The sequence below is a fragment of the Sinocyclocheilus grahami genome, unplaced genomic scaffold, assembly GCF_001515645.1.
Source record: "Sinocyclocheilus grahami isolate Dianchi unplaced genomic scaffold, SAMN03320097.WGS_v1.1 scaffold281.1, whole genome shotgun sequence".
NCBI classification, from domain to species: Eukaryota; Metazoa; Chordata; class Actinopteri; order Cypriniformes; family Cyprinidae; genus Sinocyclocheilus; species Sinocyclocheilus grahami.
The window spans coordinates 117783-135397 of NW_015505460.1; the positions used below are offsets into that span (position 1 = coordinate 117783).

The 17615-nt window shown below is 40.0% G+C and overlaps 1 protein-coding gene and 1 pseudogene across 1 annotated transcript in view; both read left to right on the top strand.

Annotated features, from left to right (window-relative positions):
* LOC107600311 (uncharacterized) overlaps positions 1 to 3120 on the top strand; it is a 19185-nt pseudogene extending 16065 nt beyond the window's left edge.
* Positions 3121 to 4294: 1174 nt separating this feature from the next.
* Positions 4295 to 17615, top strand: part of LOC107600312 (inactive N-acetylated-alpha-linked acidic dipeptidase-like protein 2) — a 98150-nt gene continuing 84829 nt past the window's right edge. Inside the window, exon 1 of the mRNA XM_016292181.1 lies at positions 4295 to 4375. Coding sequence (XP_016147667.1) covers positions 4295 to 4375 — 81 coding nt within the window. The remainder of the gene's footprint in view (positions 4376 to 17615) is intronic.

Here is a 17615-nt window from a genome sequence, read left to right on the forward strand (position 1 = left end):
TGCCATTCAATTAAAAACTGGCCTTTTTCTTTGATAAGCAATCATATTTAAAAATATCAGTTTATTATATTATGCAGCAGCAGCTTGTCTACAAATTTGCCAAATTTGGGTTAAAATAAAATGTGAAATGTCAACATTAATAAATAACTGATGACCTAAACATGCATTTAATTTACCACTGCCACACGAGCACATCAGTTCATGCAATTCAGTAACAATAGGCTTAAGAGAAATGATAAGCAATACGAATACAATAATAACAGTGAGATTTGTAAATGTATCTTAAAGCCATTTTAGCAGTTAAAATGCTGTCTTATCTTTTTTATACAATTAGCTGGAGGCAACAATGTGACTGCTTAGCTTTTGTGTGTGTGTGTGTGTGTGTGTGTGTGTGTGTGTGTGTGCACAGTGCAGTGGCGGCTCGTGGGTTTTAAAATAGAGGAGGCACACTAATTGTACTGGTCTGGGATCCCTGCCGATTATTATTATTATTATTTGCTTAACCACTTTAAAATGGCTTTTTGGTTGCTTTTAGTCAGAAAACGTAAAGAAAACGACATATATACAGCAAACTCTCATAATTTCACTTACCTGGCCTATCACTTTAAGCAAACATCATTCCTTCTTAAAAGTCTGTGTTAAAAGAGAGCTGCCTGTTGTTCCTGTGGTGGATGAACACCCTCTAGGTGTGACGATTATCTGAAGCCTATGTAGAATCATGCCAATTCACTGGCTGATGGCGTGGGCCCCGCCCCAAGCTCTTGCGTCGCCATCCTTATACTGGCGAACGCGCCATCTGCTCCTCAGAGTTCTCTGCCTTCACGAAGCAGCCATTTTAGCCCTTCTGTTGTGATTTTTCTAGCCCGATTTCATACTGTTTTTCATCAGCTTTCTTCATTTGCACTTCAGCGACTTCTATAGTGGAACTCCATTCTCCTTGCGGTGAAGTGCCATGGAGTATCGTCATTGCCAGCCGCCGTGTTCTCGCTTCATTGCGAGCGACGACCCTCACAGTAAGTGTGTTAAATGTTTGGGTTTTTCGCATGCTCGTGAGGCAGTTCACGGCATTTCTCAATGCAAATTTTGCGAAAACCTCCGTCTCAAAACCCTCCGCACTAGGCTCGCAGTTTTTGAGAAGTAGTCATCCGTCTTTCCACCTCGCGCTCCGGAGGCCGCAGGAAACCCCTCTTTCCGCGTCAGGACGCCAAGGGCCCTCCTTCGCGGTTGATCTCTCCCCCTCCGGACCATGTTAGCAAAACCCCAACACAAGTATGTCCTCTAACAGACTGCAACACTCTGTTTCCTCTATGACAATTCTTTCACGAATGGAAGCATCTACCAGGGGCATCGCCCGTGGTTCTCCGCACAGTTCAGTACGGTTACACACTTCAATTCGGTCGCAACCCCCCTTGCTTCGACGGGGTTCACCTGACTGTAGTGGGCAGAGCCTCAGAGGCTTCTGTGCTACAGCAGGAACTGTCTTCTCTTCTCCTCAAGGGGGCGATAGAGGAGGTTCCTCCAGCGGATGTGGAACGCGGCTTTTTCAGTCGCTATTTTCTCATCCAAAAGAAGGACGTCCTACGTCCTATTCTAGACCTTCGCCGACTGAAATTCTTCCTTTACAAAGGGAAGTTCAAGATGCTTATGCTGAAGGCTATTATGTCTCAGATTTGAGTGGGAGACTAGTTTGTGACCGTCGACCTGAAGGATGCCAATTTCCATATACAGGTCATTCTGTGACACAGGAAGTTCCTCAGATTCGCCTTTGGGGGAAAGGCTTACCAATACAAGGTTCTTCCCTTTGGCCTAGCCTTGGCACCAAGGACGTTCACAAAGTGCATGGATGCTGCTCTGGCCCCAATGAGGCTCCAGGGCATCCGTATACTCAATTACCTAGACGATTGGCTCATTTTGGCCCACTCCAGGGAATTAGTGAGTCACCACAGGGATGTCCTCCTTCGCCACATGCCGTCTCATGGCCTCAGAATGAACGGGGGTTCACTTGGATTCTGTTTAGATGCAGGCCTGTTTGGCTCCTGCCCGGATTTCCAGCCTAAACGCATGCATGGCCCGCTTCAAGCTAGGGCATCATGTTTCTGTAAGCACTTGTCGCAGGGTCTTGGGCCTCATGGCCGCAGCCTCTCCTGTGCTGCCCCTGGGGCTGCTTCATATGAGGCCATTCCTGTGGTGGATGAAACTCGTAGGGATCCGCTCGACAGGACCAGCCTCTCGCCTAGTTGGAGTGTCGCGCAGTTGCTTTCGCGCACTTTCAATGTGGCAGGACCTCCTCTTTCTTAGGGAGGGGTCAGTATGGGTGCTGTTCACCATCGCCAAATGGTTATGACGGATGCCTCACTGATGGGCTTGGGCGCGGTCTTCGAGCTTGGTGAGTTTGGCTAAAAGAGTTTCTCTCCTGGCACATAAACAGCCTGGAGCTGAGAGCCATCTTTCTGGCACTGATATACTTTCGCCCCTCTCTTGAGGTGTGTCATGTGATTGTCAGGACAGACAACATGGCGGTAGTATCTCATATAAACCGCCAAGGGGGTTCACGGTCCCGCACCCTGGACAGGCATGCGCCGTCTTCTCCTTTGGGCTCGAGGCAGAACCCTCTCCCTGAGAGCGGTTCACATCCCGGGAGTCTTGAACCTCGCAGCTGATTTTCTGTCACGACAGAAGCTCAAATCGGGGGAATGGATGCTGAACCTTCAAACGGTAGCCCAGATTTGGGACCTGTTCAGCAGGGCGGAGGTGAACCTCTTTGCGACGCAGGAGTCGTTCCAATGTCCACTTTGGTTCTCCCTGAGTTCCCCAGCACCTCTGGGCATAGATGCGTTCGCTCACCTGTGTCTGAACCTGACACTGTATGCTTTTCCGCCTGTCACACTGATTCCGGCTGTACTGTGCAGAGTGAGGGAGAGCGGGTTCCGTCTCCTGCTAGTGGCCCCATTCTGGCCCTCCCAGACGTGGTTCTCGGAGATGATTTCTCTTCTGGATCGCTCTCCGTGGGAGATTTCAATCAGAAGAGATTTGCTGTCTCAGATTCAAGGCCAGATCTGACACCCTCAACCCGAGATCTGGAAGCTGTGGGTATGGCCCATCAAAGGCCACCAGCTTTGACTTCTAGTCTTCCTGCCGATGTTCAGGAGACTATTGCTAGTGCCTGAGCCCTTTCCACGAGGAGGCTGTATTCCTCCAAGTGGAAGATTTTTGAGTCATGATGCTTAGCTCATGCAGTGGACCCAGTCAGCTGCCCTATAGGTTCAGTTCTGGAGTTCCTACAAGAAAAACTTGTGGCAGGGGCGACGGCTACTACCCTGAGAGTTTATGTTGTGGCCATCGCCGCACAGAGATAATTGGATGACATTCCCCTGGGGAGGCATCGGTTGGTCTCAGCGTTTATGCGTGGAGTTCGGCATCTGAGACCAGCACGCCCCCTTGGAGTTCCTTCTTGGGACTTATCAGTCGTCCTGGAGGGCTTAATAGAAGCTCCTTTTGAGCCCTTGGAGTCAGCTCCAGAACGGATTCTGACTCTCAAGGTTGTTTTTTTGTTGGCGCTAACTTCGTTGAAGCGAATTGGGGACTTGCAAGCTCTCTCGGTCAGCGAGGTGTGTATGGACTTCTCCCCGGGTCTGGTTAAAGTAACCTTACGACCCAGACCAGGATATGTTCCCAAGGTTTTGTCTGCATCTTTTCGCTCAGGTGGTGACCCTTCACTCTTTCCATCCTCATGATTTTGCTTCAGGGGAGGATGTGAGACTTCACATGCTCTGCCCTGTCAGAGCTTTGAAGCTCTATGTGGATCGTTTCTAGCCAGTGGAGGAAATCTCATCAGCTGTTAGTATGCTTTGATGCTGGCCGCCGTGGGCTTGCCGCATCGAAGCATAGAATTTCGCACTGGGTTAGGGACGCTATTTTGCTGGCATACGAGGTGCGTGGTCTTTCTTCACCTCTTAGCGTTCGGGCGCATTCCACCAGGGCTGTGGCTTCCTCTCAAGCTCTTTTTAGGGGAGTCCCTCTAGAGGATATTTGTGTAGTGGCAGGATGGTCCTCTCTGCACACTTTTATCAGGTTCCATAATTTGGCTCTTGACACGGCTCCTGGTTCCCGGGTTTTGTCCGTTTGAACCAGCCGGGGATACAATCTGGTTCTTCATCGGGCCAGATACGGCAGCGCTTTAGCTTGGCGTGTTTGGTATATCGTTCCCATTGCATCATCTCTTTCATAGGTTGAGTGAACCTATGAAAGAGAATGTCTCGGGTTACTTGCGTAACCCATGTTCTCTGAATAGGGAATGAGACGCTGTGTCTGCTGCCAAGCTCCTCGCGCTGTCAACAAGAGGTATTGTTTGGCAGAGAAATCTGAGGAGCTGATAGTGCGTTCGCCAGTATAAGGACGGCGACACAAGAGCGTGGGGCGGCGCCGGCGCCATCAGCCAATGATTTGGCATGATTCTATATGGGCTTCAGACAATCGGCAAGCCTAAAGGGCATTTCCATTGCGTCATAGCAGCACAGTGTCTCGTTCCCTATTCAGAGAACATGGGTTACGCAAGTAACCAGAGATGTTTGCAGGAAAGCAGATACAACGAATATGTTAGTTCATAGCAGGAAACGATTATCATGTAACCATTTCTATCAGATATAATTTTAGTACATGTCAATGCTTGGCTGAAGAGAAATGTCTTTAATCTAGATTAAACAGCGGAAAAAATATGAGAGAATACTAAAAATATCCTAACTTTTGTTTTATGGAGTTGGAAAAGACATAAGTGGATACAGAAAACATAAGTGTGAGTACATGATAACAAGAGTTTTTTGCAATTAACCTTTTTTTCAAACCTGATAGTATCCGAAGATTGCCAATACTTTGACAGAAACCATTGTGAGGATGTCATAGGAGCAATGTTTTGGTGGTCCAAGATGAAGGTCAATACAGTGACATGTCCCTTATTAATCAGTGTCCATTACTTTCCTTGTTGGCAATCCAACTTGCGTCACCCCATTAAATCCTCACTGGGTGATTGAGAGATGCTTGCTTCAGGAAATGGATACATCGGATCCACAGTTCTCTGCTGATTACCCTCTCTGGGATTCCAGCTCTCTGGGGGAAACACAGGTCAAAGGTCCTCCTAATTGAATCATCTCTCCCTTGACCCCAGTGAGTCAACTACATGATTCTGGTGGTATACCCTTGATAAGGTAAATACAATTTAGCTGACCTTCCACTGTATTCGCTTCTTCTTCTTTATTATTATTAGTATTATTATTATTATCATTATCAAACCAAATTCCCATCATGCCATAGAGCAGGATAGGTGTCCTTATGGAGATGAGGGAAACAAGGGACCAGTGGTACTCTGCCAGTGACAAACAGATTGTGTATCCATTTTTCATTGCTCCTCTATGTCAGCCGAGTCGCTGGCTTGTCATATTAACAGTTGCCGAGCCACTGCACCCAGCCAATGTGCTCCAGGCCAACATGCATTTAGTACATCCACATGACAACAGTCCGCTGGTATTAACAAATTAAAGCTGTTTTCACTTTTTTTCTTCATTTCTAATTCACAGATGTTAATCGTCCCTTTATTTAGCTATTCTAGTTGAAGTGCACTGCATGTGGGGTGAGAATAAGCGCTCTATTTCCTAGTACATTCATGAAATATTTACTACAACAAGATGATTTTATTTATGTTATTTTTCATGGAAATTGTTTTATATTTCTTGTTTTCCTTATTACGTCAAAAAAGGGGAAAGTGCAGACCATTTGCACATTTGAGCTGTCTGCACCAAATAGATTTATGTTATTTTTCATGGAAATTGTTTTATATTTCTTGTTTTCCTTATTACTTCAAAAAAGGGGAAAGTGCAGACCATTTGCACATTTGAGCTGTCTGCACCAAATATAGTTATGGAAGATTTGTTCTACAGAGAAATCTCCGGTATGCTGTGTATTTACCATACAACTGTTTATTTACCATCCCATGGCAGGGTGCATTTGTTAATCATTTTTATTAAAGTTCTGCCAATTAGATCTTACAAAGATGGAGTAGATAGTTTATTTTTTCTTCACAGGAACGCTACATGTTAAAGGATTGTAGCTGTTTCAAGGTCACATTCTGAGGATCTAATTAATGGTTATTTATCCTACACGGATTTAGTCAGCACAGAAATCTGACTGAACATGTGGTAGCACCTAGAGCTGTTGCATTTAAATATACATGTTCTCATAAAAGGTGTTGTTTAAGCTGGTGGTGCTTATGTATGCAGCGTCTCTTGTGCCCTACACAAGACTAAATGATCTTAAATTTGAAATGTATTATGTGGTAAACTCACTAGAGGGCACTATGGTGAATCCTGCCAGGGTCTGGAGGATATTTTTCCACTGCAGGTGTCCTTTTTTTAAATTGTAGATGTGTGCTAACCAGGCATATGCTTTTAAGTGATACATGTGTAATTCATGTTTTCAGGAGTTGGGGTTGTCATCAGTACTGGTTATTGATAGATCTAGTGAGGTTGGAGCATGTATGCTGTGATGAAATGGAGATTTGGAGTGAGATATTGGGATATCCCTAGAGCCACTGCTGTGAGCTACAGCAGAACTGAGTTTGATTGTGTTCAGTACCTGAGAGACGCGAGGAAGAGTATAGGCATCGTCTTGAGAAGATGCAGTCTTATATCTGAGCCTGAAGGAGGTAGAATGCTGCATGATAGGTTCTTTTTGCCTTTTTCTCACATGGACAAAACTCTCAAGCCAATTGGAACAAATTTGTCATTTAAGCAAGAGTATGAATGTTTTCTTGTGGGAATTAAAGAAATAGTTCACTTAAAAATATGTATATTTTTATCATCATTTACCCTCATATTATTCCAAACCTTTATGGCTGACTTTCTTCTGTGGAACTCAAAAGGAGATATTTTGAAAAATGTGCGGTTTGCTCTTTTCGATGCAATACAATGAATAGGGACTGGACTTCTTTAGCTGAAAAATGAAGTAATGATGCCTGATTTGTAAATGAATACCACTTTTGATTTAGATCTTTTCAAAGAATTGGTTGATCTGATATGAAAAAAAAAACAATCTGAATGATTTATTAAAAAATCTGACTGATGTTGTTTAAGTTAGTGACCGATGTGGTCACAGTGGTTAGTAAGGGAGCTTTGTAAAATAATGATAAAAATTATTAAATGAATAATTTATACATTTTCAGTCTTCACAGAGTTATTATAGGACTTCAGAAAACTTGGTATAAAAAACACATTCCATATATAGCAATTTTACGTTGCTTTTAAATCCTTTTTGAAATTTGAAAGGTCTAGATTACATTCATTGTAAAAGCATGGAAAATAGTGAGTGGCACATGGTGAAGAAATAAAGTGGTAGACATAAAGGCAGAATTGTATTGTTTTAACTTTTTATAGTAGTTTTAAGACAGTAGCAGCCTGAATCTGATTTTGGGAAGAAAACAGGAGGAATTGATTTTAAATTTTTTACACTAGCATTGCTTCCCACAAGATGGCATTTGCTAATTTAAAATCAGATTTCTTAAAAACGTCTCCTTAAGTGCAAAGATTCACCAAGGATGTAAAAAAATATCAAATAAAAAAAACTTCATCATGTATGTGCGTGGAAGGTTGGGATCTTTGGATCCCCAGAAAATGTTATTAAGGTGCCTGAAGCGAATGAGCATCTTGGTTGTTCTCTTACTTCTAGAGAGGCAACCTTCGCCCCAGGGCCTAAATATCCTCTGTGCTCCTACAATGACAAACCCCATGTAGCGGTCTCGTTTGAAGTGTGCATGGCTTAAGGGCTGTGGAGATTGATAGCGATTGCCACACACAAAAATATCTATCTAGGCCATCAAGGCAGGAAGTATTCTCTGCCTTATCTTGTCAAATAAAGGGCAGCATTGCTCATTTGAGTGAGATGGAGAGTATAAGCACATTTGAAAACCTGGGGCCGGATTCAGGTCTTCTTAACTGCCATTTTCTTCTTATTTTTTATCTTTCAAAAAAAGTTAAGAATATTTTGTATTCCCAAAAATTCATCTTAAGAATATGTGTGTTACCATGATGGTGTTTGGTGTTTGTGTGAATGACACTGTGCACCTTCTATATATGTTATAATTTAAAAGCTGCTTGTGATGGGCTTTGATTCATCATGTGACTTTCTCATCACCACCTGCATTTGGTGGTTATCAGTGCATTACAGAGGTGCAAAACAGATTTCAGTACTTCAATAGGTTGGTATATTAACATTATATCAGTTAATGAAAATACGGTATTTAACTGTAAATGTAAGTTAAAACCGTAAAACCTAAAACGCTGCTACCGTATTTTTTACGGTAAAATTCCGGTAACCACAGCTGCCATTTCTTTACCGTAAATTTTACGGATTTTTTTTTACAGTGTAGGAGGTGTTCTTCTTGTTTTAAGTATAATTCAAAAAGCATAATTTAAGTGGTTCACACCTACTCTGGAAGTATTTTACCCATTCATTTTATCCTCATTCAAAATCAATTTCTTTATGGTGAAAATGAATGGATTCAACCACACTATTGAACTATTTTTCACAAGTTTTTTTTCCTTGTCTGCCATTTTAGATTTATTTTTTTCACTCTTAGTGAAAGAGAATGCACACGGAATGCTACTTTAAATTGTGGCTTGTAGAATAGCTTTGAAAGTTCATTTGATTATTTAAAACTAGACAAGCTGGTACTTGTTCCCTCAGCAGCCCAGATTTACTCAAAGTCCTTTAATCAAAGTCACACTTTCGGTACGCTTCCAGACTATGAAGTGTTCTCCTTGTTATAATTAGCCCAAAGAAGCATGCTTTCATCCAGCCTTTTATGAATCAGGGCGTGAGTGATCACGTCCAAAAGGCATATTGAGGTCGAGACTGTACCTCTCAGTGCCATTTGAACAAGACTTGCGCACCAACGGCTTTTGTTACATCACCAGGGAGACATTTCGCTACCCTTGCTGTGTTGTTGGACAGAAACTTACAAACGTTTTCTGATTCTACAGCGACATGCACACAAGAGAACGTGTTCCCACTTATGCTATCCAGTTGCTTCCTCTCCCTTTAAAACAAAGGAATGAGTATGTCTTCTTAGAGACCACCTGACCTTTATTTCAATGGGAAAACATATTTATGATGGAGAGAGTAAGAGCAGGGCTTGAGCAGGAATGCTTATGTCTATGAATGCAAAAGAGGCTGAAGATGAAAGTGCGTGGAGAGGCAAGGATTGTAGATGTGGTCTAGCACTCCAGAACTGACCTCATTAGCACATAGTGTAGGTGCTATTTCATTGGCTAGGCGAGGTTATAATAAGCGTGCAAAGTCTTTCCTTCAGCTCTCTCACATGGTGTTGTTTCTGTGGTTTTGGTCATCATTGATGCTGACATAGAATCCTTAGAGATTTGTTTAAAAAAAAAAAAAGCAGGGGAAGAATTTGCTCTATTCTGAAAAGCTTGCATGCTGCATATGTAGGCAACTGCCTTCTATAGAAGCATCTTGACTGTCATGGAACTTTACAAGTGATTGATTTGGAATGTTAAAGGGAGGAACAAATAGAAAACTGCATGGAGGACTCAGTTCACAGTTGATTTTAAAACTAAAAGTGTGGCCACATTTACCATTGCTCTGCAAAATTTCATAGGCAAAATCCAGTTATTTCAATAGGAATCTGCATTATTGGGAGTTTTATGTTAAAAAGTTCACTTCACAGATTTCACCCTTTTTGTCTTGTGAATTTGATGTGTTGACTAACAGAAAGGTTCTTGGCTTAAAAGTGACGATCCATGTGTCACTCATATATATATATATATATATATATATATATATATATGTTATATATATATTATATATATATGATATAATATATATAAGCTAATTCAACACAACAATAAATACTATGATAGTATAAATAATGAAATAACACTGATTTTAATCTAACTAAGCTAACCATGCTATAACAATGCTCTAAAAAGACAAATATTTATTGAAAATAATTGATGGATTTATTATGATGATTGATTGATTATTTCTTTATTTACGGTTTAGTGAGTTTATTGCATTGCATTCTGGAATTGCCTTCTCCTTCATGGATGGAAGGCTTAAAATTTTGACTTTGGATTAAACAAGGTATATTGAAACTTTTCGGATAACCCTTTGTGCTGGGAACCTGTCTTTATTGCCTTAAAATGCTGCTTACAGAGGCAGCTTGTTTGGTTTTAAAAACCGAGCAGTTGTGTCCATAACTAACCATAGTGAACTCTTTCTCTTTCATTCCCTATATCTCTGCATCTGGGCTACACATTTACCTTTCCTAGCCCTGGGTTTTAATTGCTTCCCCTGATGATGACATTGATTAATCTTCTGCAATGCTGAAACAGGTTCCCAGAGGGTTCTGAGCAATTGTAGTGTGCCGCAAACCCAGCCAAATGAGTTCCCTTAAAATGATGAAGAGATTAGCACACAATATCTGGAACTAATAGAGAGCATAAGAAAACAAACACCAAACTAATTCTAGGCTATATCATATGCACATTTATCAAGTAAGTGTGTTTCTTTTAATAGAGCAAATTGCATTGCCTATTGTTTATGCTTTTAATGAAATAATAATACATATCAATAAACATAATAGGATACCATTACAAAGTTTTATCTCTTTCAGAGCTGTGACTAGGTCTAGATGTTATATTTGCATTTGCTCCTACCAAGGTTGAGTGTTCAAGGTTCCTCATGCCCACAGACCACCCACAGTTGTCCATTAATCATTGGATGTGTATTTCACACAATACTGGCAAGCACTATCCAAAAATGAGACGTTTCAGTCTAATTCTGATGATGACATTGATTAATCTTCTGCAATGCTGAAACAGGTTCCCAGAGGGTTCTGAGCAATTGTAGTGTGCCGCAAACCCAGCCAAATGAGTTCCCTTAAAATGATGAAGAGATTAGCACACAATATCTGGAACTAATAGAGGGGTTTGAGCATAAGAAAACAAACACCAAACTAATTCTAGGCTATATCAAATGCACATTTATCAAGTAAGTGTGTTTCTTTTAATAGAGCAAAGTGCATTGCCTATTGTTTATGCTTTTAATGAAATAATAATACATATCAATAAACATAATAGGATACCATTACAAAGTTTTATCTCTTTCAGAGCTGTGACTAGGTCTAGATGTTATATTTGCATTTGCTCCTACCAAGGTTGAGTGTTCAAGGTTCCTCATGCCCACAGACCACCCACAGTTGTCCATTAATCATTGGATGTGTATTTCACACAATACTGGCAAGCACTATCCAAAAATGAGACGTTTCAGTCTAATTGACTGTGTTCCACACAATTTTCTGGCACTCAGGGAGCACCAGTTGAGTCGTGCAATGAGCCCTTTTGATTAAAAAATAATCAGTGGATTTACCTAAATTTGCCAGATTAGTGGCATCAGTTCTTGAGAAGACATTCAGAGTTTTGTTTGAATAACCAAGCAGCACGGAATATGCACAAGAATATCTTGTTCTGAGTTTTGTCTGTGAAATAATACTTTAAATGGCATAAATTTGGACCACAAAATAAACGTTAGCTTTTCATAATGTGCTTAACTATTGGATAATATTCAACATACTGTATAAACATGGTCACTGGAAGCTTAAACATGGTTGCTTGATGTGCGAGAACAAACCTCATTTGTTAAAATCCTATATTAAATCTTTTCATCATACACTATACCAGGGGTTGGCAAGTTCGGTCCTAGAGAGCCGCAGTCCTGCAGAGTTCAACTCCAACCCTGAAAACAAAACTCACCTGCCTATAGCCTTAGTAATCCTGAAGACATTGATTAGCTTGTTCAGGTGTGTTTGATTAGGGTTGGAGCTGAACTCTGCAGGACTGCGGTTCTCTAGGACCGAACTTGCCTACCCCTGCACTATACTGTAAAGTGATTGTCTCTTCAGAAGACTGGATTAAGCCGCTATATTCATATGGGTTCCTTTTATGGTGTCTTTAAGAACTTTTTGAAGTTTTGACTGCATGGACCTTCAGTGGAGAGACAAATCTCTTAGTCTTCGTTAAAATATCTTCAGTTATGTTTTGAAGATGAAAGTCATATGCGTTTGAAATGACATAGGTAATTGATGACCGAATTTTCATTTTTCGCACCCTGCTAACTGCAATAGTTATGAATCTGTATATTTTCTGATATCGGATAATTACTTCCGCATGCCTATTTCCTGTATTTTAACATTTTAGATTACATTTTCTAAATCTCACTTTAGCAAATCTCAAAATGCATATCGATTTTACTGTGTAATGTTGTGATACCTAAATTCACAAAAATTCACTTCATTTATTTACAAATGTTACAGTCCAAGCCCACTGTTTTCTGTACTCACATTAAACAATATTTAGCCTAATCTTCAGGCCACCAAATTATTGTACTAATCACATCTCCAAATATATCTTTAATTTTGCATTGCATCAGGGTTCAGAGTCCTTGCCCATTGTTTTCTGTACTCACATTAAATACTATTTAGCCTTATCTACAGAGACTGAATGACCACAGACACACTCTCATACTGTAGCGTTTAAATGAAGTGTCGCTTTGACACTTTAAGGCCCTTGGGAAGACCAGCTGTGAGTTCTGGGAGAAAACTGAAGACCTCTTCCTCCTCCAGAGTCTCAAGAGCTCCATTCCCTTCCCTCTCTGTCTGTTTCAGTAAAAAAATAAACAGTTCCTCTCTCAGTCAGTTCTTAGTCAGTCAAACGATCTTGCGCTGATCACAAAGACCGCTGACGTGCGTCGGTAAGCGATAACGACGACCCCTCAAACGTACCACATCGTGGCTCCTCTGTTTGCCCCTTTGAAGTGCTAATAGTCTCACAAATCCCCTTTTGCAGTAATTGATCCATAATGCTTTCTCTGTTACACACACCAGGGTTTAATGTGGCCCTTGGTGATAATGTTGCAGAATGCGGGAAATCGAGGACAATTACTGCATATTTGCAGTGGAGACCTGAACTTAAGCTTGGAAAAGAGAAAAAGGAGATGGTGGCTAAGAAAGGGAGGGTTAGAAAGAGTTCTGGGAAAGAGGGAAGGAAGGTTGTCAGAGGCTCAGATACATTGCTGAGCCGAGGCTGTGTGTTTATGGCTGGGTCCCCAGGGCATCGCACACAGGGCTATGGTTTTGAGACCATCAATCACCCACGCGCACACACACTTAAACACACACACACCCTCCTCTAGCACATTAACATGCAGCGTGGAGCCTATAGAGGCATCAACATGCACCAGCCGTGACTCCTCTTACCACAGTCAATTTTCAGTGTTTCCTTCCATTTTGTAGGCGCAATTAAGACATAATCATAACATTAATACAAACTTTTTTTCTCATTAACTCTACAATCGATCACACTGCTTATTCCCAAAGAAATATCCATGATTAAGAATGTGCAAAATGATTTATTCTATTGTTTGCGAGTCTGTGCATTGGATTCTCATCAGCGCTTCAGCTCTCGGAGGGTTTGATGGTGTAACACGTCCTGTGCATGTGGCGCTTTCATGGATTTCATGATGATGAAGTTTGTTATAGTTCTCGGTGGCACACTTCTGATAACCTTTTTATTATTTATGACTGTTATTAAAGGAAGTAGTAACATATAGAGCCACTGAAATGTTAGCCTGCTGTTGTAGAAACGCTGATGCAATACTTACATGTTATCTATAAGCATCTAAGCTTGCATGGGGAATTTTTTCATTGATTTTGTCCTTCTTTGTTCCTCCAAGACCCTTGTATACACTCTTAAAAATAAAGATGCTTCACGATGCCATAGAAGAACCTTTTTTGTCTAAATGGTTCCATAAAGAACCTTTAACATCTGAAGAACCTTTCTGTTTCAAAAAAAGGTTATTTGGGGCGAAACAAGGTTCTTCAGATTATAAAAAGGTCAGAAAGAGATGGTTCTTTAAAGAACCTTTGACTGAATGGTTCTTTGTGGAACCAAAAATGGTTCTTCTATGGCATCGCTTGAAAAACCTTTTGAAGCACCTTTATTTTTGAGTGTATATGCAATGCAGTTCTCTGTGATTGCTGCCTGAAACAACTGCAAAGTTGCTCCAAAATTAAGCCAATTACACTGTTCTCATAAAGATGAATGGAGACATAGGAAGGGCTAGGCATGCTTACAAACTATTGATTTATAATAGTAATTAGAGGCCCAAAGTTTTGCAGGCTTGACTGTTGTTTTATTGATTTGTATGCGTTGTTGGTTGCTGTGGCTAAAGGTGTGCCAGATATCTATTCTAAAATAAGGAACTAACATCTGAGCTCTGAATGTTCACCTGGATAGAGTAAAATGAAAATGTTTTCGCTTTTTCATTTTGTTTCTTTTTCTTTAGATCTTGTTTAGTGTGAATTGTTACAATATTCCCTGTTGGAAAAAACAGCATATGCTGGTTAGGTATGTTTTGAAGCATGGCTGCTGGTTTGAGCTGGTTTAAATTGGTCCTTAGCTGGTCATGAGCTGGTTTAAGCTGGTCCTTAGCTGGTCATGTGCTGGTCCTAAGCTGGTCCTAATTCAAAAACATTGAAAACACCTACAAACCTCACATTTTTTTACATAAAATGTATGCTATGTGTTTTATGTCAAACTGGCTTTAAATGTAATAACATACCATCATAAAGCTGTTTTGCAAGATTTAAATTCCCACATAATTTCAACAGGAAAGTAAATATGTTTTCCCCCCTCTCTCATAGATCAGTTTATTTCAACTAAAAGCATTTGTTGTCATTCTCAATAAGTATTTGTGGCCCCACAAAAAAGTGGGAGAAAGCCAGAGAACGAGAGAGTAAAGCTTCGAGCCAAAGCTTGGCCAAAGGGCAGAAGCTCCAGTAATCCCTGGATCATGGTCTGAAACAGCTCTTCCTTTCACACACTGGCTCGTCTGGATGCCAGTACAGGCTGTTCTTTGAGCAGCAGTGCGATCTGTGTCAAAGGGCACCGTCGTCTCACTGAAAAAGGATAACTGTGCCAAAAGGAGTTTGTTAAGAAGGCCAGGTAGAGTGAGACTCTGCCAGGTGAAGAGGCCACGGTCGGGAACACTCTCACAGTGGCTTTGTTGTGTTTTTAGCATGGCCTCGCTGTCATGTTCAGAGCGTTAGATGTAATTTACAGACATTTGCTGTTCAGCAGCTGTGTAATGGTGGTATTGGATAGAAGAAGGTCAGCATAAAACTATTAACTGTCAACAGCCAAGAGAGCGTAGAGTCTTTAAAATAATCTGGTACATTATACTGGTCACATACAGACTCTGACTTTTTATTTCACATATTTTCCACTCTCTTTTTCTGTCCTTTACTCAACATCTAATCTCTTTTTCTCTGTCCTTTTTAATGTTCGACTCCATTGTACTCTTGTTTGTACTTGTGTTAAGTTGTTTTTGGGAGTTTTATCTGTCAGTTTATTCTCCACTGCTTACCAAGACACTCCAGTTGAATGAATAGGTCAACTCAGCTCATATATAGGGATTCACTGAGAATTAATTAATTCTACAAAAGATGCAAGCACACACACACACACACACGTTTGTGTGTGTGTGTGTGTGTGTGTACTTGCTTATGCTACAGTGTGGGGACCAAATGTCCCCACAAGGATAGTAAAACCTGAACTTTTTGACATTGTGGGGACTGGCCTGCGGTCCCCACGAGGGTAAAAAAATATTAAAAATAGTAAATGATGTTTATCTGAACGTTTAACAATGCAAACAGGTTTTCTGTAAGGGACAGGTTTAGGGTTAGGATTGGGTTATGTGGAAAGTCCCCACAATTCACAGAAACACACACACACACATTCTGAATGCATGTAGTGAAGGATGCATTATTTATTTTTTTTATTTTTTATTTTACTCATTTTACTTTATTTTACTTATTATATGTGATTCATGATCATTATAATTTATTCGTATTATTAATCAAGTTGATTGTAATTTAGTTCTGTATTATTATTTATGATTTATTCTTATTTTTCCTAGATAGTTTCCTTATAGTCTTGTTCTTTTAGCCTCTTTCTTGAAAATGTAAATAGTCAAGGTGATGGTGTGCATGTAACAGTTCTGTAAAAATGTACTTATAAAAATAGCAACACTTTATTTAAATTTATAAAAAAGAAAAATATTTTGACAGCCAAACCGTGGTGATCTAAAATATAAACCTCCTGAGATGTTAAGTTAATTTTCCAGTAATTTAAGCATTCCAGCATTTTTGTGTTCACAGTTTTCATTTACATGGAAAACAAATGAAAAAGACATACAATTCAAGTGTTTTATTTTGGTTACTTTTATTTTTAAATTATTTATTTTAATTTTACATTTTCAATAGCTGTTTTCTATTTCAATATATTTTAAAATGCTATTTATTACTGTGATGGCAAAGCTGAATTTTCAGCAGCCATTACTTCACTGTACTTGATTGTTTTTATTTATTTATTTAGAATCTTTATGATTTAATTAATTATTAGCTTTTCTGCGGCTCACAAGCCCTAGATTGATAAACCATGCTTGATACAAAGGCAATGAAATCCATAAATGTCCAAAATACTCAACGGGGCAACAACCAACAAGCCATTTCGCATTATTTGCACATTAGCTATGTTTACTATTTGTAGTAAACACAGACCATAAGTTCCTTCCTCCGTGCATTTGTTGGCTGTAGAAGTAATACGAGGCAGTAGAGATAGGAATAGATGGTTTAAAAACAATGACTTAAAATTTATATTCTCAGGTGTTGAATACTGCACACTCCTAACTAAAACTCACTAATGTCCAATGTTTATTCATCTCACTCTCCCTTTGTCCTGCAGTGCTTTGAAGGCCTTGGTTGTAATTTTTTTAACACATCTTCCATGCTTCCTCCTCCCGAGGCTGCTACTTTATCGTCATAAACCCTGTTATATATGACTGCTTTCTTTAGGATGAATCCACACAGAGAGGGGGAGTGATCGCAGATGTACTTGAGCATCGCTTTGCATTACTGATGCAGATGTCTTCTCTGTATCAGAAACCCGTTCAGGGCTTCCAGCTTGCCAGACAAACGTCTCATTTTATCTCCTTTCTAAGTTCAAGGAAAGTTCAGCGTCTTTTGTTTTCTTCCTTCCTGGCTGCCGGAAAGTCAACAACAGTGTATTTCGGGGGTTGTTTAGATGTCATGATTCATTTTTGGTGTTTTAGATGAGAGCTTGTGTTACATGGTTGTTTAACAGTCACTGACCTAAATGCATTTGTGAATGCTGTTTGTGCATATTCATAAATTGTAATTTTATATTTCCATTTCACTTTATGAAACATTTAAACTGTTTTTTTTTTGTTTGTTTTTGCTGCCATGCTACACGTGTTGCATTTTCCCAGCCATGCAAAACTAATTTGCTTTACACATCACAAAACATGACACAATCTTCTGTACTACCATTTAAATGTTTTTGGATGATAAGATTTTTTTTTATGCTTTTAAAAGAAATCTGTTATGCTCACCAGAGCTGCATTTATATATTCAGAAGTCTAAAATAATTCTAATTATTTAAAAATGTCATTTATTCCTCTGATGGCAAAGCTGA